Source organism: Bufo bufo, chromosome 3 (assembly GCF_905171765.1).
Source record: "Bufo bufo chromosome 3, aBufBuf1.1, whole genome shotgun sequence".
Classification (NCBI taxonomy): domain Eukaryota; kingdom Metazoa; phylum Chordata; class Amphibia; order Anura; family Bufonidae; genus Bufo; species Bufo bufo.
Window position 1 is genome coordinate 649,530,745 of NC_053391.1, and position 25,461 is coordinate 649,556,205.

The following is a 25,461-nucleotide window of genomic DNA, read 5'->3' on the forward strand; positions in this document are numbered from 1 at the left end:
GGAAAAAAAAAAAAAATCAAAAAAATTAATTTCCGCTAACTTGTGCCAAAATTATTTTTTTTCTATGAACTCGCCATGCCCCTCATTGAATACCTTGGGGTGTCTTCTTTCCAAAATGGGGTCACATGTGGGGTATTTATACTGCCCTGGCATTTTAGGGGCCCCAAAGCGTGAGAAGAAGTCTGGTATCCAAATGTCTAAAAATGCCCTCCTAAAAGGAATTTGGGCACCTTTGCCCACCTAGGCTGCAAAAAAGTGTCACACATGTGATATCTCCGTATTCAGGAGAAGTTGGGGAATGTGTTTTGGGGTGTCATTTTACATATACCCATGCTGGGTGAGATAAATATCTTGGTCAAATGCCAACTTTGTATAAAAAAATGGGAAAAGTTGTCTTTTGCCAAGATATTTCTCTCACCCAGCATGGGTATATGTAAAATGACACCCCAAAACACATTCCCCACCTTCTCCTGAGTACGGAGATACCACATGTAAGACACTTTTGCAGCCTAGGTGGGCAAAGGGGCCCACATTCCAAAGAGCACCTTTCGGATTTCACAGGTCATTTACCTACTTACCACACATTTGGGCCCCTAGAATGCCAGGGCAGTATAACTACCCCACAAGTGACCCCATTTTGGAAAGAAGACACCCAAGGTATTCGCTGTTGGGCATAGCGAGTTCATAGAATTTTTTATTTTTTGTCACAAGTTAGTGGAAAATGATGATGTTTTTTTTTTTTTTTTTTTCTTACAAAGTCTCATATTCCACTAACTTGTGACAAAAAATAAAAACTTCCATGAACTCACTATGCCCATCAGCGAATACCTTGGGGTGTCTTCTTTCCAAAATGGGGTCACTTGTGGGGTAGTTATACTGCCCTGGCATTCTAGGGGCCCAAATGTGTGGTAAGGAGTTTGAAATCAAATTCTGTAAAAAATGACCAGTGAAATCCGAAAGGTGCTCTTTGGAATGTGGGCCCCTTTGCCCACCTAGGCTGCAAAAAAGTGCCACACATGTGGTATCTCCGTATTCAGGAGAAGTTGGGGAATGTGTTTTGGGGTGTCATTTTACATATACCCATGCTGGGTGAGAGAAATATCTTGGCAAAAGACAACTTTTCCCATTTTTTTATACAAAGTTGGCATTTGACCAAGATATTTATCTCACCCAGCATGGGTATATGTAAAATGACACCCCAAAACACATTCCCCAACTTCTCCTGAGTACGGAGATACCACATGTGTGACACTTTTTTTGCAGCCTAGGTGGGCAAAGGGGCCCATATTCCAAAGAGCACCTTTCGGATTTCACTGGTCATTTTTTACAGAATTTGATTTCAAACTCCTTACCACACATTTGGGCCCCTAGAATGCCAGGGCAGTATAACTACCCCACAAGTGACCCCATTTTGGAAAGAAGACACCCCAAGGTATTCGCTGATGGGCATAGTGAGTGCATGGAAGTTTTTATTTTTTGTCACAAGTTAGTGGAATATGAGACTTTGTAAGGAAAAAAATTAAAAATAAAAAATAATCATTTTCCACTAACTTGTGACAAAAAATAAAAAGTTCTATGAACTCACTATGCCCATCAGCGAATACCTTAGGGTGTCTACTTTTAGAAATGGGGTCATTTGTGGGGTGTTTGTACTGTCTGGGCATTGTAGAACCTCAGGAAACATGACAGGTGCTCAGAAAGTCAGAGCTGCTTCAAAAAGCGGAAATTCACATTTTTGTACCATAGTTTGTAAACGCTATAACTTTTACCCAAACCATTTTTTTTTTTACCCAAACATTATTTTTTTTATCAAAGACATGTAGAACAATAAATTTAGAGCAAAATTTATATATGGATGTCTTTTTTTTGCAAAATTTTACAACTGAAAGTGAAAAATGTCATTTTTTGCAAAAAAATTGTTAAATTTCGATTAATAACAAAAAAAAAAAGTAAAAATGTCAGCAGCAATGAAATACCACCAAATGAAAGCTCTATTAGTGAGAAGAAAAGGAGGTAAAATTCATTTGGGTGGTAAGTTGCATGACCGAGCAATAAACGGTGAAAGTAGTGTAGGTCAGAAGTGTAAAAAGTGGCCTGGTCTTTCAGGGTGTTTAAGCACTGGGGGCTGAGGTGGTTAAAGCTGACAGTCTGCAGGTAAAGCACATCTTGTTAGTTTCATTTCAAATCCATTGTGGTGGTGTATAGAGCCAAAAATGTTGTGGTGATGTCCCAATATTTATGGACCTGACTACCATTGGATGGTTATTTCATTGGATTTACTTCCTCCATATTCAATTGAGGATATCAGGATCATCATGACCACGTGATACATCACGTGACCAGCCAGCACTTCCTGCCGACATCACGTGAGAAGCCAGCATTCCCTACCTTCGTTTGGTGTGGCTTTCGTTTGGGTCCATAACAGCAGGACGCATTACTTACTTACTGTGAGGACGGTATTTCCATCTGAAGACCTCGGGACAGATAACAAACAAGTGGTGTTGGTCTCGCACAGCCGTGGGACGCCTCGGCGTGTGGGTTATTACCGCACCACATTTACCGAACTTTGTTTGGATTTAAGACTTGCTGTGGGTCCTTTTGACTGGCAGGTTTTTTTCAGTCAGTCAATCTGTGCACATCCATGGTGTTTCATATGCATCAGCCCGTTTGAAGTTGTATTAACTTTATTCATAGTTTTCAGGACATAAAACACGGATACCGGCCGTGAGGGTTCCGCATTTTGCGACCACACATGGCTGGCGCTATATAGAAAACGCCTATTGTCACGATTGCGGACAAGAATAGGACATGCTATATCTTTTTTGGAGGCAGTGGAACAAAGGATGCGAACAGAACACCGTGTGCTGTCCCCATTGAAACAAATGGGTCTACACCCGTTCCGCAAAATTGCGAAACGGATGCAGACCCAGAATTATGGTCGTGTGAATGCATCCTAAAGCTGTATCATCATGGCCGACTATAGAGTACTGCCCCCGTCTGCACTACATTATATCAGCTTTGTATGTGAATTTAACTCTTCCTTCACAATTGTTTAGCATTTTAAAATGATTGTATAAATGAAAAAGGCAAGTTTTTCAATCTTTACAAGCATTTTTTTAAAAATTTTATGGCTTCTATTAAATCCTATAAAGGAGCATATGGGAGAACGCAGCAGAAGAGTGGAGATCTTGCACTAATCAGGAGATGACGGGGCTCTAGTTGCAGTTTACCTTGAGAAAGGGCTGAGTTTGTTGCTCTCGCTCCATTGAAATCAACACGAGTACGCACCTCCCTGTGCCTTCACATAATGGACAACATGTTACACTCCACATGAGCTGTCATCTGGAATGAATTTTATTCCTGGAGGTTCTTCCACCCTTACGTGCCAGTTTAAAAAAAAAACTCAAAGGCTAATGTTTTTTTTTTTTGTCTAAATAGGTTCACTATTCACCGATATTAATATAGCTTTATAGCGGCTCAAGAGTTGCAAATCCCCTGCACAGGCATCAGTATACAAATGTATAACATGCTGCTGTATCTGCAGCCACCACTATTGATCTTATTGAGCACCCGTCAGCAGGATCAACCCTATTAAAGAACGCATACTCTGTGGTTGCCTTGCAAAAATGCGGTTGTGGTGTTCCCAAGAGAAAAAATAAAATAAAAATGTATTCTTTATGCATAAGTGCAGTACACTTCCTTTGGATTTCCCCGCTGAACCTGAAGGGGATGTTCTGTGCATTTTTAGTGGGGAGGTCGGGGGACAGATTTGGTGTATGGTCAGCGACACAATGTTTTGCAGAATTGGGCTCTGCTTGCACTGTCAGTCTTCAGTCGGGGGTCCCATTGGTTGGACAGGTAGATTAGCACAGCATGTAGCACTATTGTGCATCAAAACAATGAATACTATGGGGGTACCAATTATCAGCTGCAGGTGGTGTGGCATCGAATGGATCCAGCACTGTGGAAGACTGTGAATACAGCCTTGCTTCTACCTTTGTATGTAGACATGCAAGTCTAGCGTTAAGACTTCAGTAGCCTGCCGGAGATGTCTGGATCCGGCATTACTGGACGCTACCCGACACCCGCCGACCCGATTCGTCATCATGAGGACTGGCAGAGATCCGTCCACAACCCGGCAAACATGGCGAGAATCGGCCGGCCGATTTTCAGCACGTTTGCCGGGTTGCGGACAGATCCCCGCCGGTGCCCTTAATAGTGAATGGGGCCGGATGGAGACACGGTAGCTTCTGAGAATGCAGAGAGATCCAGCAGGATGATCCCTGTCAGATCTCAAAATGGCAGTGTGGAACTAGCCTAAGGAGTTTATGACCTGTGAGTTGAAGTGATATTTCAATGAAATAAGAATCTCAATGTAACATTAAACACATTTCTAAAGTGTACCTTTCAATTCAGGTGATGTGCGTACATGAAGAATCACAGTATACGGCCATTATAGGACTTAGGCCTCTTTCACACGGGCGTGACCGGATTAGGTCGGGGTGCATTGCGGCAAACCCGCGCGAGTAGGAACGCAATTGCAGTCAGTTTTGTCTGCGATTGCGTTCCGATGTTCAGTTTTTATAGCGCAGGTGCAATGTGTTTTGCACGAGCGTGATAAAAAACCGACTGTGGTACCCAGATCCAAACTTCTTCACAGAAGTTCAGGTTTGGGTTAGTTGTAGTGTAGATTGTATTATTTCCCCTTATAACATGGTTATAAGGGAAAATAATAGCATTCTGAATACAGAATGCATAGTACAATAGGGCTGGAGGGGTTAAAAAAAAATTAAAATTATTTAACTCTCCTTAATCCACTTGTTCGCGCAGCCGGCATCTTTTCTGTCTTTATCTGTGAGCAATAGGACCTTTGATGACGTCACTGCATTCATCACCATGGTGATGAATCATGTGATGAGCGTAGTGAAATCAAAGGTCCTATTGCTCACAGATAAAGACAGAAAAGATGCCGGCTGCGCGAACAAGTGGATTAAGGAGAGTTAAATAATTTTTTATTTTTTTTTAACCCCTCCAGCCCTATTCTACTATGCATTCTGTATTCAGAATGCTATTATTTTCCCTTATAACCATGTTATAAGGGGAAATAATAATGATCGGATCCCCATCCCGATCGTCTCCTAGCAACAGTGCGTGAAAATCGCACCGCATCCGCACTTGCTTGCGATTTTCACGCAACCCCATTCATTTCTATAGGGCCTGCGTTAAGTGAAAAACGCACAGAGGAGCATGCTGCGATTTTCACGCAACGCACAAGTGATGCGTGAAAATCACCGCTCGTGTGCACAGCCCCATAGAAATGAATGGGTCAGGATTCAGTGCGGGTGCAATGCGTTCCACTCACGCATCGCATCCGCGCAGAATACTCGCCCGTGTGAAAGGGGCCTTATAGTTATTAGTTTTCCCCTATGCAGGTTCTATATCTTCTAAGGGCTCATGCCGGCAAAAGTGGAAGAACAAACAGTGGTCCACAGTGCACGGGCACTGGCCGTGTGCACCCTGTTTGCGGATGGGAACCCATTGACTTTAATGGGTCTGCGATTCACAAGACATTGACCCGAAAACCCACGGATGTGCTTTATAGTCTTTCCATGGGCCTTTGATCCGTGCCTCCGCTGCGCAAAAGAGAACATGTCCTATCTTCGGCCGTCATGGACCCATTCAGGTCAATGGGTCCGCATCCACATCACGTGCTAGTATATTGCGGACCAGCCATTTGCAGTCCGCAATATGGGCACAGAGCCTTTATGTTCGTGGGCATGAGACCTAATGCTCAGTTTTTCCTGAGCCAGTGGGTGGAGATCAGCTGCTATGAGGACAAAACGCAGAAAATAAATAAAAGAGATCCTGCTCCCCTACCCCTTTGTAGAAACCCTCTGAAGCAGCACGGAGGATATCTAACTGTACTTAGCAGTGTAGCTGTGAATCCAGCTCTGGGGTGAGATAGACAACTTACTAAAGCTAGCAGGGTCTCTGTGCCTCTGTCTTCCTCCAGCAGCTCACATCCCTATGGACTTCTACGGTCAGTTTGTAAACTCAGCTGATAACCTCTCATCGATCAGTGAATGATCAGAGAGGAGGAAGCAGCGCCTTTGTTTTTTAATACAGGTATATTACACAGAATATAGCATATTCACTTGTATTAACATGCAAAGTACCTGTACAAACGATCATTTTATAGAAAGTTAAGCCTCTGGTTGTGAAATGTTCAGCAATGCAGGAGCCTCATTCTTTTTTCCATCTGAATAAGGAATAATCTGCAGGGGGTGAGCAGACATGTGGCTCAGACACTAAACTGAGTCAATAATGGACATTCCTTGGTATTAAGTTACCTATAAACCGCAGGATGGCACTGGATCAGCGCACAATTTGTACTGTGGCCACTAGAGATGAGCGAATTTCATGTTTTGAAATTCGTTCACACTTAGTTTGTTGGTAAAAGGTGAATTGCGTTTATGGATTCCGTCACCACGGACCATAACTCAATTCTATGACAGAATGCCTTTAGAGGCATTCCGTTATTCATTCCATCGTAATAGAAGTTTATGGGCTGCAAAACGGATCCGCCCCATTTCCGTTATGCAGGGGATTCATAGAATTGCGTTATGGTCCGTGGTAACGGAATCCATAACGCAATTCACCTTTTACTAACAAACTAAGTGTGAACGAATTTCATTAGCGGAAATTCGCTCATCTCTAGCGGCCACCATAGCAGCAGATACGGTCGATTCTTGTAATAGGGATGACACTGCTGCTTGTATAAATGCTCTAAACACAGCATTTACAATCTGAAGTAATAAGTACTTATCCACAAGAGTCTGCATGAAGCACAGTCCATGGAATACTCATGTGAGTGGGGAATTTGTATCCCAAGAGTCTATTCACATATTGTGAAAATTGCCGATCTGACCACGATTTATGAACAGACCCTGTTATTACACTGCATTCACGGATATCTTTCTAGTACTATGATTATTGACTGTTACGTAGATGATGTGCATCCGCTGTGTCACTAAACAGATTTGACTTGGGGCTACTCCTAAGGGCATTATCTAAGTAACCCCCCCCCCCCCCCTTGGTCTTCACCCTTTAACCCCTATACAGGGATCTGGACTTTGTTCATAGTCAGGGAAAGGCCAAGGTAAGGCACAGTTTGTGTGACCCAAAAAACAGCCGAGCTCAGGGTGGGCAGTAAAGGGTCAAATTCGGGAAACAAACAGAAGTCGATACACGGGCAGATAGAAACAGCACACCTTTTGAAGGAACCTTGCAAACTAGAACCTTTTTTCTCAGGCACCTTCCTATGGAGAAAGACAGTGGTCAAGAAAGGGGGGAGAAGAATCAGCAAGCTGCCTGCTCGAAATGCCATAAATAAAAGAATTAAAAAAATTGCGTAAAAACAACACCACACTAAAGGGCCTGTCCCATCCCCATCTACTGATCATGGGGGTCCGACCGATGGAGCCCCAGCCAATTACTAGAAAGTGGGCCCGTGTTCCCTCATTTAAATGGATGAGCGGTCATATATGCGTGCTGTTGCTCCAGTCACCTCTATAGGGTTGCTGGAGATAGCATAACACTTCTGGATTATCTCCAGCAGCCCCATAGAGCTAAATGGAGCAGAAGACGCTCCGTGTCTACCGCTCCATTCAAACTGGGGAACATGGGCTGTCAGGACTAGCAGGGACCCCAACAATCAGACCCTTATCCTTTATCCTGTGAATGGGGGATAAGTGTTAGTAGTAGGACTATCACTTCAAAGGGGGTTTGCTTCTTCCAGAAACAGCACCACTGAACAATAGGCGAGGTGCAATCCCAGACACAGCCCGGGTATAATAATGCGCTGTTTCTGGAAGAAAGCAGCCATGTTTTTAGAATCTCACACAGCCCCTTTAAGAGAACAATTCTAATAACCCTATCCCCATGTATGACGTCACCAGGTCCACAAGTGCCCGGCCATTAGGTTACGTATTTTACAGAGTTGTATGTCTGTGCTTTGAATAGATATTGCACTTGCAAATGTGATGAGCTCATGGTGGAGTCTTGTGTTTACTGCTGCAAGTCCCCGGCGGACACACTGTCAGCAGAATGCCGGGAATGTACATACAGATTCAGGCTATGCATGACATCAGAGGTAAGAGAAGAGACTCATCCTCATCTTCACTCAGTTTACAAGCATTATCCACAGCATCCCCCCCGGCAGATTACACCGACTCTTCTACCTGCTAAGCATATGTGCACTTGGTGGAGTTTCCATACGATCGTACTCTGCACCATATCCATATAAAACTCCTACTCCTATTGTGGCATGTGTCAGAGTATGAATAACAGCTAAACATCACTGTGCCTTCATACTTAAAGGGGTATTCCTGTTACATTAGATTGGTGAGGGTCTTACGGCTGGGACCCCCGCCGTTCATGCAAACTGGGATCCTGTACCCCCTGCCGCGCCCTGAAATGAACGAAGCATGAGTGCGGCTGCTCCATTAATTTCTATGGGAATTCCGGAGACAGACAAGTACAGGTTACGACCACCCTACAAGTCCAGCAACGGAGGCCATGCTTGCACATTGTAGGCAAAAAGTGCTATCCTATGCGCACTCCCATTGTACCGGCCACCAGTGAGGTCGGCGCTTTTTCCTATAATATGCAAGCACAACCACCTTTGCTGGATTACAGGGTGGTCATAACCATGGAAACAAGCTGTGTATAATGTGATGGAAAAATGAATCCAGCCAGCAAAGGAAGCAATATGGATAATACCAATACATTAGTAAGTGCCTTGTATTCACTTTCCCTACCTGATAAATGCCATTTGCTGTATTGAAACCCCTTTAAGCTGCTCCTCTGACTATCAGACACTGGTAAATGGTTAATTTTGGAAGGAAAAAATAAATAAAAACCTCGCTCAGCTAAACGCCCCTAATTACATGTTCTCAGGCTGCTCCCGCCTGCATTACTTGTGTTTTTCCATCCCAGCAGAACAAAAATAAATAGAGGTGACAACAGTGAAGGCAGAGTCATTGTCTCGTCACCCGTGCCAGGCTATGCTCGCCAGCCTCCTCACCACACAGATCACTAGCAGCCAGCACCTACACAGAGGGACAGTCCATGCCCCTCTGTTTTAAGGGTATATTCAGACATGGCAGATTTGTGTCACTGTCCAAATCATCTGTATGGGACTTGCCGAAAACCACATTCTTGTTGCCAAAACAACTTAATTCAGATGTTTGTAATGAATATTCGCAGACATTTCTGCCACAAATCTGCTGCATGTGAACACAGCATAAAGGGTAGAGAAGAGGCCGCTATCCAGACCTGAGCTTTCTGTCCGTGGTCCAGAACAAGAGCATGGCGTGCACATATGTAGAGATTCGCCCTAGCATCTTATCCCTAAACTTAGAATTTTTTTTTTTTTTTTTTTTTATGATGACCTGTCCTCAGGATAGGTTATCCGTATCTGATCAGTGGGGATCTGACAACCAGATCCCCCGCCGATCAGCTGTTTGGGAGAAGGCTCCGGCGCTCCTGCGAGCTCACCAAGCACAGCGCTGCACATTGTATAGCGGTTGTGCTTGATATCACAGCTCAGCCCCGTTCACTTGAATGGGGCCGAGCTGCTCCTAGGCCACAAGACCAATGAACGTGACGCCACTGGCCTGGGAAAAGCAGAGCGTCGATGCCTTTTCTAATAGCCGATTGGCAGTGGTCCCGGGTGATGGACCCCCACCGATAAGATACTGATGACCTATCCAGAGGATAGGTCATCAGTGTCAAAATCTTGGCAAACCCCTTTAAGGAGATACAATATATGATGTAAGAAATAGTCACCGACAACCTTTCCACTCCAAATAGTAGTGTGACGTTGGGGAGTTGTCAGCGCCACTTTTAGGCCAAGATCTCACCTCACAATATCAGTTTATTGACATTCTGAGCCCCGATAAACATCTGATACGTATGCAAATTAGTTAAAAAGAGCCCAAGGGCCAGTCCCCATCACGTTGGGACCAGAACAGGCGGAGATGAGCCACTGAGGGAAGGAATGAGGCTCGATTCAGTTGGAAGGACTTGGGCACAGTTAGCAATGGGGACAACCCCTAGGGATCTTTTCAACTAACTTGCACAAGAGTCAAAAGATGTTTTTTGGGGGCTCAAAATATCAGCAAACGGACATAAAGGTATGTTTGGGATACTATGTATGTTAACTACAGGGCACCAAGAACAGCATCATTTGTGGTGACAGACTCCCTTTAAACACATAAAAATCTATACTTATTTGGCGAACCCAGTAAGCTTCGAAACCGTGGAGGTAAACTGGCGAGGGAGAGTATAAATTCTGTTTTCTTTTTATACTTTTCTGAGTATTTCACAACATAAAAGTGCCCCTTTGAAGGTGTATTCCAGCATTTAGTTGCTGGCGGTCAATTCTCAGGACAGACCAACAATATCTGATTGCATAGTGGAGAGAGCTGGTAACTACAAGGTGCTGCTCCCATTCCAGTCACTATACAATGGACGGAGCGGTGTAATTACAGAGCTACTGCAGAACAACTGCTCACGTCGGATGTTAGACCCCCCTACTGGTCATATACTGATGGTCTATCCTGAATATAGGTCATTAATAACAAAGTCTTGGAATACCCCTTTAAGGGCAAAATAAATCTGATTAATAAGGGGTTAAAGTTAATCTCTTGCAAAAAAAAAAAAAAAAAAAACACACAACTTGGCCAAAGTGTACAACCACTTTAAAAACGTTCTAAAGCCATTGGTGACATCAGACGCATAAGAATTCAATCTCCCTTATTTTGTATGTACATGGGTTGTCACACGGCATCTATGTTTGGCTGTTGCCTAGCGATAGAAGTTATAGCCAGTGGGTGACAAAGTCAGAGGTCCGTGCTCTTGTGAAGACTTGTATTGTCACAACTCAGTATGCAAGAGCAACGTTAATATCCATTCATGAATCAGTACAAGCTATTTCACCGCCAGGATTTCCACAGTAAGATCACGGACAGACAGAGGTTATGGACTCACCGGCTTCGGCATCTTGTCTGCGCGCTCTAACAGACAGCAAAAGGATTGTCCTTTCCTGTGGAAAAGAATATTTGAATTAATACATGCAAGTCAGACCATTTAATAAAACCACAAACAGCAAGCAGCATGTGTTCAAGTCATACGTGCGACCGTCCCATGTGCTGAAAATCTACCAAATATTAAAGGGCATCTGTCAGCAGTTTTGTACCTATGACACCGGCTGACCCGTTACATGTGCACTTGGCAGCTGAAGACATCTGTGTTGGTCCCATGTTCATATATTGCTGAGAAATATGGTGTTGTATTACATGCAAATGAGCCTCTAGGAGCAACGGGGGCGTTACCATTACACCTAGAGGCTCGGCTCTCCGCAACTGCTGCGCCCTCTTCACTGCATGGTCCTCTCAAAGTGCAGAGGGCAAGGCAGTTGCACAGAGAGAAGTGCCGCTAGGTGCAATACCCCTTATTACGATTATACCTAGAGAACGGGGGGGGTATTGGAACTACTGGGCAAACTATAGGCAGGCAGCATTATTACTCCAGGGGTTTTCATACCATGGTGGCTTTATTGCTACTGGGGGGAATTGGTGGATATCATTACTACTAAGGGGGCACTTTGGTGAGCATTAGTACTACTGGGGACACTATAAGGGGGCATATTTACTACTGGGACACACTGTGGGGGCTCATACTACTGGGTGTGCTATAACTACTGAAGGGCATTGTGCTTGGCTTTATTACTACTGGGGAACTATAGAAGGCATTATATAACAATATAGAGAAGCTGCACCAGCAACCTACTGGAGCCTAGTCTTTCAGTTACCAACTGAAAACAAAGTAAATCTGTAAAAAAAACAATCAGACTGGCTCACAGTATTTTTGCATTTATTAAAATTTATTTATTGACCCAATACAATGTTACACATTTCCTAGTTAATTGTCAACATAACAGCATATATAGATAGGTACTTTAAATGCGGAGCTCTCGCATATATCTAAATGACAGGAGTACTCCAAATATGACCCCTGGTTTTGCTATGTGGTGTCCGTCTGCTACGTATTGAGATAAACTATCTGTTGATTTGCCTTGATCTAAACATAAATTGTTCAGCCACTATTCCGTTAGCGGTCGCTGATAGTCTCTGCAACTAATGTTGCTTAATATTGCGGTTAGTTTCCTACCTCCTGCCACGAGGTAGTCACTCTGCTCGTGCTTCGCGGCGTCTCACGTGATCCGACCAAAGAGTGGTTTGCTGGTCGGTGATGTTATCCACCTGCGCCGATCGACGTAGCGGAAGTTGATGTAGCAGAGCCGCGCCGGTATATTCAGCAAAGACGTCAATATTAATGCACCAATAGGTCAGTCCACTATAATGGTATTATACCTCTTGAGGTTATGGCTGATATTGTGCTCACCCCTTTTCAAACTGCATCCAGATGAGATGGTCAAGGCAAAAAAATCTTTTTAGAAGAAGATGAAAGCAGAAGCAAAAATAACGCACCACTAGCTGGGTCAGGTTCACACTAGTTTGCACTAGACGCGTTTCGGAACCGTAGTTCCTTCCTCAGTAGGCAAATGTGTAATGCTGAATGTGGACAAACTAGACACGTCCTTTATATCCCCTTATTGGGTCAATTAGAAAATATGGTCTGGATTCTGGATTTTGCAGCTGCCGGTCATTAGCAGACTGCACTCTCCTGAATCCCTCTTTAGACCAAAAGTGCTTATATAAATATATAATAATTTAATGAATCATGGATATAAACAATATATAATACAAAAATATATATAAAATTACATATAAAATACAAAATCTATAAAAATGACCGGCAGCTGCAAAATCCAGAATCCAGACCATATTTTCTAATTGACCCAATAAGGGGATATAAAGGACGTGTCTAGTTTGTCCACATTCAGCATTACACATTTGCCTACTGAGGAAGGAACTACGGTTCCGAAACGAGTCTAGTGCGAACCTGACCCAGCTAGTGGTGCGTTATTTTTGCTTCTGCTTTCATCTTCTTCTAAAGATTTTTTTGCCTTGACCATCTCATCTGGATGCAGTTTGAAAAGGGGTGAGCACAATATCAGCCATAACCTCAAGCGGTATAATACCATTATAGTGGACTGACCTATTGGTGCGTTAATATTGACGTCTTTGCCGAATATACCGGCGCGGCTCTGCTACAACTTCCGCTACTTCGATCGGCGCAGGTGGATAACATCACCGACCAGCAAACCACTCTTTGGTCGGATCACGTGAGACGCCGCGAAGCACGAGCAGAGTGACTACCGCGTGGCAGGAGGTAGGAAACTAACCGCAATATTAAGCAACATTAGTTGCAGAGACTATCAGCGACCGCTAACGGAATAGTGGCTGAACAATTTATGTTTAGATCAAGGCAAATCAACAGATAGAATATCTCTAATGTTCAGATAGTTTATCTCAATACGTAGCAGACGGACACCACATAGCAAAACCAGGGGTCATATTTGGAGTACTCCTGTCATTTAGATATATGCGAGAGCTCCGCATTTAAAGTACCTATCTATATATGCTGTTATGTTGACAATTAACTAGGAAATGTGTAACATTGTATTGGGTCAATAAATTAATTTTAATAAATGCAAAAATACTGTGAGCCAGTCTGATTGTTTTTTATAGAAGGCATTAGTTAGTACTGGGGGGGGGGGGCTATAGGCAGGCATTTTACTACTGGGGGCATTATGGCAGCCTCTACTACTACTGGGGGCACAATAGGATGAGTAATACTACTTGCCAGCTTTAAGATGGGCTTTATTACTACTGGGGGAGTACAGGGAACAACTTTTATGGGCACTAGGTGGAAATCATTATTACTAAGTGCACTCTGGGAGAGAATTATTACCATTGATGGGACTTTTGGGAGCACTATTGCTGTGGGCACCCTGGTACAGTATCATCACAGCACAATTATTTTTGGGGAACATTGTTTCAGCACTTCTTGCCGCGCACAATTATTTTGGATAGCATTGTGTGGCAATAATGATTCAAAGAGAAACCATCTGTGAGGTACTAGTATTTTCAGGGGGACCATCTGTTTTTTTTTGTTTGCTTTTTTACAGTATAGTACTGGAGGTGGCAGGATGGGGTGTTTAGAAGGTGGGGAGGATGATGGAAAAGTAGGATCCCAAGATGTCTGTGTGGCAAACTCTGCAGAGATAGGACGTGGCTGAAAGAAGTCATCATGGTGGTCTGGACAGAATTGAGAAGATGAGAGTTGAAGGATATGTACACCTTCAGATGATTATTATGATTATGATTATTATTATCTCATTGCGAGCTAAAAATCTGTTTTCAATTGGTCTTAATTAAAAATGATGAGCAGTTTTCCCTGCACAGTCTTGAGTTTATCTACTTCCAGGATCTGTATTTTCTCTCTGTTCCGACAGGCAGGGAGCTGACGGGCTCCTTATCTGTGATCTCTGACCTTATAAACACTAATTAAAACTCAGTCTTACTCAGTGTGGCTTAAATAAGTGTTTGACCTTTTAGAAATTAAGGCTACTTTCACACAAACGTTTCTATTTTCCGGTATTGAGATCTGTCACAGGGTCTCAATACAGGAAAAAAACGCTTCTGTTTTGTCCCCATTCAAAACGCATTCCGTTCTCATACCAGAGAGCAGTATGCTGCGGTTTGCTTTCTGTCCTGGGATGCGGAGCAAAAAGTCATGACACACAATGCAAGTCTGTTTTCTCTGACAATCTGCCACAATAGAAAACAGATCCGTCCCCCATTGTCTTTCAATAGAGTTCATGACGGATCCGTCTTGGGTATGTTAAAGATAATACAACCAGATCCGTTCATAATGGATGCAGATGGTTGTATCATCAGTAATGGAAGAGTTTTTACTCAACCCCGCCGGATCCAGTAAAAACGCTAGTGTGAAAGTAGCCTTCCGAGTTATTAGATGACCGGCACAAAGTGAAAGTACCATTCTCACCGCTAGAAAAACAGTTAGCTCTTTGTGACAGAACGGATCAATATTTTTAATAAATAACAATTTAATAAATAATTTTTACCCCAAAGTGAGTAAAATGCAATCATTAAAAAATAAAAAATAAATAAAAATAGCTTTTAAAGATATAGCTTGCTGACTGTTTCCAGGACACAACAGATTCATTTTCTTCTCCACTACATGAAGCACAAGCAATGTGTAAATTAGCACCTTTTTGTAAATAAATATTTTAACCATACAGTTAACATGTGGCAGACACAACCTTTTGCCTCCATTACTATGAAAGCTTACAGAGCTAGGAGAGACCAGAGACGTGTAAATCTATATATAAATGGCCGTGGGAGCCGCTTATTACAACCTGGCAGCATCTCTCTCTAAACAATTCAAACCTTATTTTTGGCTATCAGGCCTGGACAGAAGGATCTGCAGCAAAAAACAAAAAATCAACTACAACATAAAATGGTTTATTGTTTATTGTAATGAAACATCAGCAAGAACGAGAGCCTGAGAGAGAAGACACGAACTGCAGCCCAAACTGTATATCTACAAAAAGGCAGCCGAACACCATAAGACCAGCTACAAACTGGGTTTATCCCTCCTCCTTACGTACTACATGTATACACTACACCACTGCTGTAGTCTTTAGTAGCCAGGTAATAGGCCCATCCCTGGGCATTAAAAGACATTTCCACCTTTTCAAGTATTTCTTTTGTATTGCTCAAATGTTTATACAAATGAAGCAATTCTGCAAAATGTCAATTGTGTTTCCGTGGTAACAGACTGCAAATAACCCCCGAGTAGTCTGATCCTGCAATCACGCTCCCTTACATCGGTCCTATCTTGTAATCTACAGAAGGTGTAGCAGCAAATAAGGGACTAAGGCAAAAGCGAAAGACACCATTATAAAAGATATTATCCACAGTCAAGTCACAGCACTATGACCACTTCCTACTCTAAGGGGAGGGGGACGTGTTTGGAGCAGCAAGGGCGTTGCTCAAACTATATAAGCCTGCCGCTTGGTGCTCAAATGGTTCACTTGTGTAAATTTCTCCACAATGTCGGCACCTACAAAAAAAATTATAAAATACAGGTATCGCTTTAACTTGGCTAAATCAACCCTACCAGGCTATATGCCTGGTTTAAATAGGGTTGATCCTAGTGACAGAGCCCCTTAACCCCTTAAGGACTTTTTTGCAAATCTGACCAGTGTCAGCTTAAGTGCTGATAACTTTAAAAACACTGACTTATCCAGGCTATTCTGAGATTGTTTTTTCGTCTCATATTGTACTTCATGACACTGGTAACATGAAGTCAAAAAAATGAATTTTTATTTATAAAAAAAACCAAATTTACCCAAAATTTGTAAAAAAAAAATTGCAAATTTCCAAGTTTCTATTTCTCTACTTCTATAATACATAGTAATACCTCCAAAAATAGTTATTACTTTACATTCCCCATATGTCTACTTCATGTTTGGATCATTTTGGGAATGATATTTTATTTTTTGGGGATGTTACAAGGCTTAGAAGTTTAGAAGCAAATCTTTAAATTCTGAAAATTTCAAAAACCCAATTTTTTGGGTCTGAAGTCACTTTGCGAGGCTTACATAATAGAAACCACCCAAAAATTACCCCATTCTATAAACTACACCCCTCAAGGTATTCAAAACTGATTTTACAAACATCGTTAACCCTTTAGGTGTTCCACAAGAATTCATGGAAAATAAGAGATACAATATCCAGATTTCACTTTTTTGGTAGATTTTCCATTTTAATAATTTTTTTCCAGTTACAAAGCAAGGGTTAACAGCCAAACCAAACTCAATATTTATGGCCCTGATTCTGTAGTTTACAGAAACACCCCATATGTGGTCGTAAACCACTCTACGGGCACACGGCAGGGCGCAGAAGGAAAGGAATGCCATACGGTTTTTGGAAGGCAGATTTTGCTGGACTGTTTTTTTTGACACCATGTCCCATTTGAAGCCCCCCTGATGCACCCCTAGAGTAGAAACCCCATAAAAAGTGGCCCCAATTTAGAAACTACGGGACTGGGTGGCAGTATTGTCGGTACTAGTTTAGGGTACATATGATTTTTGGTTGCTCTAGATTACACTTTTTGTGAGGCAAGATAACAAGAAATAGCTGTTTTGGCACAGTTTTTATTTTCTGTTATTTACAACATTCATCTGAGGGGTTAGATCATGTGGTATTTTTATAGACCAGGTTGTCACGGACGCAGCGATACCTAATATGTATACTTTTTTTTTTATTTACGCAAGTTTTACACAAGGATTTCTTTTTTGAAGCAAAAAAAAAAATCATCATGTTTAGTGTTTCCGTAGTCTGAGAGCTATAGTTTTTTCAGTTTTTGGGCGATTACCTTGGGTAGGGTATGATTTTTGCGGGATGAGATGGTTTTATTGGCACTATTTTGGGGTGCGTGTGACTTTTTGATCGCTTGCCATTACACTTTTTGTGATGCAAGGTGACAAAAAAAATGTTTAGCACAGTTTTTATTGTGTTCATCTGAGGGGTTAGTTCATGTGATATTTTTATAGAGCCGGTCGATATGAACGCGGCGATACCAAATATGTATACTTTTTTTATTTATGTACGTTTTACACAATGATTTAATTTTTGAAACAAAAATAAATAAATTATTATGTTTTAGTGTCTCCATATTCTGAGACTTTTTTTTTTTTGGGTGATTGTCTCAGGTAAGGGCTCATTTTTTGCGGGATGAGGCGATGGTTAGATTGGTACTATTTTGGTGGGCAAATGCCTTTTTGATCGCTTGCTGTTGTACTTTTTGTGATTTAAGGTGACAAAAAAATGGTTTATTTAGCACAGTTTATTTTTTACGGTGTTCATCTGAGGGGTTAGGTCATGTGATATGTTTATAGAGCCGGTCGATACCTAATATGTATGCATTATGTTTTTGGGAAAATTATGTTTTTGTTTATTTTTACTTAAAGTTTTTCCCCCAAAAAATTAAGTTTCATTTTTTAAACTTTTTTTTTTTCACTTTATTTTTTGTCCCACTTTGGGACTTGAACTTTTGGGGGTCTAATCCTTTACAATGCATTGCAATATTTCTGTATTGGAATGCATTGGCTGTATAAGTATGGGTCCATTCACACATCCGTGTGTGTTTTGCAGATCTGCAAAACACATCATAAGTCCTTAAGGGGTTAAAGGAGTTTCAGGTCCGGTCATTAAGGGGTGAAAGGGAGTCTGTCAGCAGCTGCTGACAGAGCTAGGGCCAAAATGTGGCAGATAATCAATCATAAGCCCCTCAGTGACAGCTATAGCATCCAAACAGGGGACCTCCACAGCTGTCAGGCAGGGCAGAAGGGAGGGGCTGTAGAACAGCACAATGCAGTGAAGCTCCGCCTCCTGGGCACTTGTAAGAGCGGGGTGGAGCAATATAAAAGTTCATTTTGTCAATCCTGCCAATAATTTAAGCCAACATGGATGGGCAGACTGGCCATAGACACTACATGGAAATTTCCCAGTGGGCCAATGCCCAAGTGGCCACCTGAGCCCTCCTTACGTAGCTGGCTGGGTGCCTAATGATCTGATGCTGTAAGCATTAATACTAGGACCATCAGGTACCTGCTTGGCATCCACAGGTGCCCTCCTGAATTCAACGGTTTTACCCTCCATCAATACTACGGTGCGGACAGTAATATTTTGTGCTGCACTAAGGCACTGCTGCCCAGCGCCTACTTTTGTTGGACTTGCCTACAACAAGGGGCCACCGTCAGTTTTTTTTACCAGGGCTACCTTAAGCTCCCAGTCCGCCCCTGCTAACATGTATGTTTGCACCTCACCTTAGGGCTGTCATCAGTCCTACACAGAGGCAAAACTGCAGACAGACCCCCCTTTTAACCCTTTAAAGGGAACCTGTCACCGGGATTTTGGGTATAGAGCTGAGGACATGGGTTGCTAGATGGCCGCTAGCAGATCCACAATATCCAGTCCCCATAGCTCTGTGTGCTTTTATTGTGTCAAAAAAACGATTTGATACATATGCAAATTAACATAAGTGTCATATCTTACTTGTGTGACCAAAGAGTCATATTTTCAAGTTCTGACTCATTGCCAGTTAATTTGCATATGTATCAAATCGGTTTTTATACACAATAAAAGCACACAGAGCTATGGGGACTGGATATTGCGGATGTGCTAGCGGCCATCTAACAACCCATGTCCTCAGCTCTATATTTCTGAAGTGCAGAGTCTCTATCAATCAACTTCACTTTGTGTTTAGTCCTATTAAGTAAGGTCTTCGGGTAGCCACGTTCAACAAAACGTTTACACATGGCATCCACTCTCTGTGTACACATGGTCAGAGACAATTCTTCTGACCCTTAATAGTTGACTCCAAGGAATGGAGTCAAGCATTTTACGTGGGCGATAGCCATCATGCATAAGAAGGGTATTTCTGTCAGTGGGTTTCTGATAGAGGTCCGTAGCAATTTGACCCTCCATCACATAAACCCGTACATCCAATAACTGCAACTCACTAGTTGAAGATGTAACTGAATTGTAATCCTGGTACACCCGCATTCAAATGTGAGTGGAACTCATCCAACTCATTCGTTGTACGAGTCCAGATCAGTAGCGCCACCAACATAGGACCCTCCCGTAAAATGGGGAATGATACACCAGCCTGTCCTCCACCTCGGCCATGAAGATGTTAGCGTAAGTTGGGGCCACATTGGACCCCATGGCCACACCCCGCTGTTGCTGATAGGTGTCCCCGAAGAGGAAATAACTCCTCCTCAGGACCACCTCCAAGAGGCGGAGGACAAACTGGCACACCCCAGGGGAGAGTCCCATGTCGGCCAGGGCCACATCGACGACACCAAGACCATATGTATGATCAATGGATGTGTACAAGGACACGACATCAAAGCTGACCAATAAAAATTGGGCAGGCAGTTGTAACTCATGTAGCTTGGATAAAAAGTGTCCTTGACATAGGATGGGGCGGAGGTCACCCGGATCTGCAATAATCTGTCGAGAAAGATGGACAATGGATTGAAAACAGAGTCCCTACCGGAAACGATCGGTCGGCCCGGTGGGTCATTTAACCTCTTATGTATTTTGGGGAGTACGTATAACATCGGGGTGACAGGGTGAGGCACCGTAAGATATTGACACAACCCATCATCAATGATTGAGTTTTGTAGTGCTTCACCTAATATCACGCCGATGTCTCGCATAATGTCCCACTTGGGATCCCCAGGTAATTGCATATAGACTTCAAAGTCTTGTAGTTGTCTATTTATTTCACAGACATACATCGCAGTATCCATGACTACCACCGCCCCACCCTTGTCAGCTGGTTTAATGGTGATGCGGGTTCCCTTTAAGGACCCTGGGATTTTCCATTTTAGCGTTTTCGTTTTTACCTCACCGCCTTCCCATAGTCCTAACTTATTTTTCCCTTATGAGGGCTCATTTTTTGCGGGACAAGTTGTACTTTCATACGCCATTTGCTGTATGCCATTAACAGTTCTATTTTAATAGTATGGGCATTTTCACACGTGACGATGACCATGATGTTTATTTTTTTTATTGGTTAAGTATATTCATTTTAAGGAAAAGGGGGTGATTTGAACTTACTTTTTTTTTTTTACAAATATAAAAAAAGATAACTTTTTTTGAAACTTTTTTTTAAGTCACCTTGGGTGACAATAACTGGCAATCGTTTGATTGCCCATAGTATTCAGTGATGGCTAAATAGCCATCATTGAAGACTTTATTTGCACTATATCAATACAATGCTGCCACCTAGTGGCCTGTATTGGTATATACATCTTATTGACTCTGAAGCCTGCTTGAGGCTTCGGTCAATTAGCTCAAAATAACAGGTTCCCCGATATCAGCCAGGGAACGCACAGACCGGAACCATAAGTCGCGCACTTCCGGTCTGCGCAAATACTGTGGTCACATTTGACCACGGCATCTGAAAGGTAAGATGCCGGCTAAGAAGACTATGCCGGCTGTGCGATCAAGTGGATGAGGAGAGTTATTTTTTTAGATTTTTTAACCCCTCAAGCAACATTATACTTCACATTCTGTATTAAGAATGCTATTATTTTCCATTATAACCATGTTGTAAGGGAAAATAATGCAGTGAATAGACTTTAATGTCCGTGATCCCAGTCAGTCCAAAAAATATAACCTGTCCTATTCTTGTCAGTGGAAAACGGAGGACGGATCCATTCAAGTCAATGGGTCCGTCAAAAAAAACGGATGCACAACTTGTATGTCATCCGTGTCCGTTTTTTTTCTACAAGACCTTGGTGCAATAAAATTACACTTTCCATTAACCTTCCTTTTTTTTTGTCTGACAGGGGGGAAAAAAAAAGGAAGACACAAGGAAACACAACTGAAGCAAAATCGGACACGGACCACTGAAGCCAAATCACTGACAGTGAAAAAACACTGTCGTGTGCATGAGGCCTATAGAACATGCTGCTGTTTTCACGCAAAGCACAAGTGATGCGTGAAAATCACCGCTCATCTGCACAGCCCCATAGAAGTGAATAGGTCCGGATTCAGTGCGGGTGCAATGCATTCACCTCATGCACTGCACCTGCGTGGAATTCTCGCCCATGTGAAAGGGCCTAAGGGGGGGGGGGGGGGAATAGTTATAAAAAATAAAAAAAAATTAAAAAAAACACAGTAAAAAAAAAATATAAAAAATATTAAGTATAAATCACCCTCTTTCCCAATTTTACATATAAAATATATAAACAATAAATAAACATATCACATATTGCCAAATTCGAAAAGTCCAAACTATTAAAATATTTAAAAAAATAAAATAAAAATTTATGTGATGAAAATGCACAGAACATCGGTATAAGTTATCGGCCTGAAAGTTTACAGGTTATGTCTCTTAAAAAAAACAAAAAATAAATAAAAATATCTGTCGAAATATATATTTATTTATTTTTTACATAATTTAATAGTTCCCTAGGAAACTCGAACAAGCAATCATTAGATTGGAATCATTGCTTCCCTTATAGGCATCAGCATTGGAGTCTGAGAATTTCACTCTGTTCCTATGGTGCTCTTTGCGGCTCCATAGAGACCCATGTGAGCAGCCTCGGCTCATTCAAGACGACTGAGGCTGCCACAACCACCATCCACTGGCTCCCCCGATCCTCGCTAGGGGAAGCCGTTGCATTTTTGACCTCCCAGGTGCAGTGGTCAACATCTGTTTAAAACCAAATGCACCCTGTGGCTATGGTACCCGCAAGTGGGAACCATCTTTAGGTACCGGACTGCCTATGTATATATTTATTACGCGGTTGGGAACGGGTTAAATCAGCAACGGAACTGAATGCAAATAATGTTCTGTTGAGTATTATTGTAGCTCAAGGTCTCCATTTCAATAGAGATTTAACCAGCGCAGAAATTCCCAACATAATTTACAAACAAATACCCATCCTATTCCGTTGCGGGGAAAGAAAAAAAAACGCAACAAAATCCGCAGCGCCGGCAATTTACCAGTAAGTGCAGCTACACCTGGACTTTCCACTGTTTCAGGCTACATGCCCCGATGCAGTCTGGCAATCAGCTATAAATCACCAGTAGTACGGGTTACACTGCACATGACTGCTGCAATAAAATGAATCTAGCGGGAAAATGTCCTTCATAAAACATCCAAACGCTTTAGTCCAACATCTGTGGACTCGCTCATACACACTCCATGACGTGTACCGGGACCGACCTAAAAGACCATCTGAAATGAAAACCACAGCCTTCACTGGTATTGCCAGAATATAACTTTGCCACCAGGGACACTTATTATACATCAGCCCAGAGGGAGCGGTTGGCAGCTGCTCAGAGCTCGGCATACAGGATATACATCCTGCTCATCCCGCTTCATCGCCCGCCAGGGCCCCGGCCACACACGACAGCTACTGCTTCAAAGATTCATCAGTTTTCTGTGCAGGAAGAAACAGTGACGGCTCCTGCACTCCATTCAGCTGGTAAAAACCACATGCTGAAATATAAATGACGAGACACCGAAATCTGCTCTGCACCACCGTCACCCTATGGCAGCGCAGGACGGAGGTAGGGGCCTAGTGTTACACACCTTCCCGTAATAGAGTGCGTTCTGCGGAGACAGATATTACTTCCTGTCTAGGTGACCACCATGTTCGCTACATGTATGAGGTGGACTAGGGCAGCTCTAAAAGGGGTTAATCCAGGAGTCAAGGGCTGTTAACCCCTCAAAGACCGGGACAATTTATATTCTTTTCCTCCCCGACTTTTAAGATGCATAACTTTTTTCATTCATATAGCCTAATTAGGGCTTATCAAAGTAGTTATTTTTAAGGGCACACTGCATTTCTTATATGGATGACCGATCCTCAGGATAGGTCATTAATATCAGATCGGCGGGGTTCCGCCACCCCAACCGATGGGCTGTATAAAGCCGGCGCAGTGTTCTCCGTTTATCTGCTCGCTGTCGATATTGCAGCGGCAAGCAGTGTAATTACAGCTCCTTCGTCTCATTCACTTCAATGGGGCGACTACATCCTATCCCCTTGAATGGGACACAGACAAAAATAATAATATGGTCGTGTGAATGAGGCCTTACTAGAGAGGAACAGGAATGAAGATCCAGCAGCGGGGAGAATAACTCTGCATGCTTGTCCTCCAGCACTCTTGTAAGTGGACGTGCACAATGATGCACACTGAACACCAGGGGGCACCATGCTTTATAGGATCATTTGCTGTGACGACTGATAAATGGTAAATATTGTCAATTTTTCTTGATTTGGGGGGAAAAAATATATAATATTTACTGGTGAGCCAACCACTTTTCACAGACCCATAGACTTCAATGTGCATGTCTGGTCTGCAACACAGAACAGTAGCGCATGCTTCCATGGGGTGTGCATAACCATACAAGAATCAATGGACCCATGTGATGTCTGCAGAACATGAACTGCACACGTCTGATTTACTGGTGTGTGTGAATAGGGCTACGTGCACACAACAGTGGGGGAAAAAAGCCCATTAAAAAAAGGACACACGCGCCTGTGCATCCATTTTCTTTCTTCATTAAAGAGCCACTGCATCTCCGTGGCGCCTGATCCAGTCATGACGTAGATTGTTTCTTTTGTGGTTTTGTCACATTTTATTCCAAGATTTTGGAAAAACTGATGAATTTCATAGTTTGTTTTTTTTTTATAAAATCCCAAACCCTGCAGTGCACAGGGTATACAAAACGCCCCCAGAGCGGCCCCGGCCGTCACCCTGCTCAGAGGCGCCGTCTGCTCTGTTTCTGGAACTGCATTGTGGCCCATTTAAGCGGAGTCGGGTGCAGTTTCCTGCACAGGTGGGTGGCCGGAAAAGCTGCTGTGTGGGGAAAACTTAGAAGGGTAGGCGGCCGAAGGCGTTAGTCACACGTCGGTGGTCTCCACGTACAGCACACGTACCTATTCATTTTAATATGTGTATTTACACATCTGTGTTTTAGTACGGACCATGGGTTTGAGGTTTTAGCTCAGAAAGATACCCTATTTTATCTGCATTTACGGATCCAAAGACCCAACACAGAAGCCATCCGTGTTTCACAGACCATTTATAGAAGATGCTCTGAAAAGTAAGTTTTCAGCCTAGCAGTGTCCGTGGATCACAGATTATACACCGAGAGCAAAACTAAACACAGATTCTTCACGGATGAACCACTGCCATCTAATCACGGATGTGTGAATAAGGCCTAAACCAGCACTAAGAGTCCCCTTTATTCTCAGGATCCAGAAGTCAGACCCCCAACGACCATATAGTGATGATCCTAGCGATAAGGCCTCAGTTTTATAAAATGGTAGCACCCCAGCCTTGACCATAGACATAACATAGCTCTTCTTCATGGTCGGTGACTCGTCGTAGTCACATCAAAGCTGCAGAACAGACTGTTCAGCGCTCAGAGGTCTATGCAAGAACGGCAGCATCAAAGTGGGCCAACCCTGAATCCAGTGTAAATGGTGGGGGACCCACTTTTAAGGAAATCTTGGAGAGGTCTTGCAAGTTTCGAGCTTTGGAAACATTTACATGCACTTTATTGTACGCGACCAATTATTTTCCGTTAATATCCATGCGATGACTTTCTAATTCCACGAAACACAAGTCATTAAAACTCCCCCATTAAACAAAATGCCTTGTAAATCACAAACATATGCTCCATTCACTCCACATTCAATCAGATCTGTTCCCCGTGGGGCAGGCAGACAATGAGGAGCTGAATGCTGCCGCTACACAAGGCCCTGGTGTTTATGTTCATGGTGCACTCATTACCGTGTGTGGGTACAACATGCCAGAGATACCCACATCTGTGCCCAACACCAGACACCTGGCTAACGACACAGTA

At 42.8% G+C, this 25,461-nt stretch overlaps 1 protein-coding gene across 1 annotated transcript in view; it reads right to left on the reverse strand.

Annotated features, from left to right (window-relative positions):
* RDX (radixin) overlaps positions 1–25,461 on the reverse strand; it is a 107,560-nt gene that overhangs the window by 60,858 nt on the left and 21,241 nt on the right. The window contains exon 2 of the mRNA XM_040426260.1: positions 11,053–11,107. Coding sequence (XP_040282194.1) covers positions 11,053–11,064 — 12 coding nt within the window. The 5' untranslated portion in view covers positions 11,065–11,107. The remainder of the gene's footprint in view (positions 1–11,052; positions 11,108–25,461) is intronic.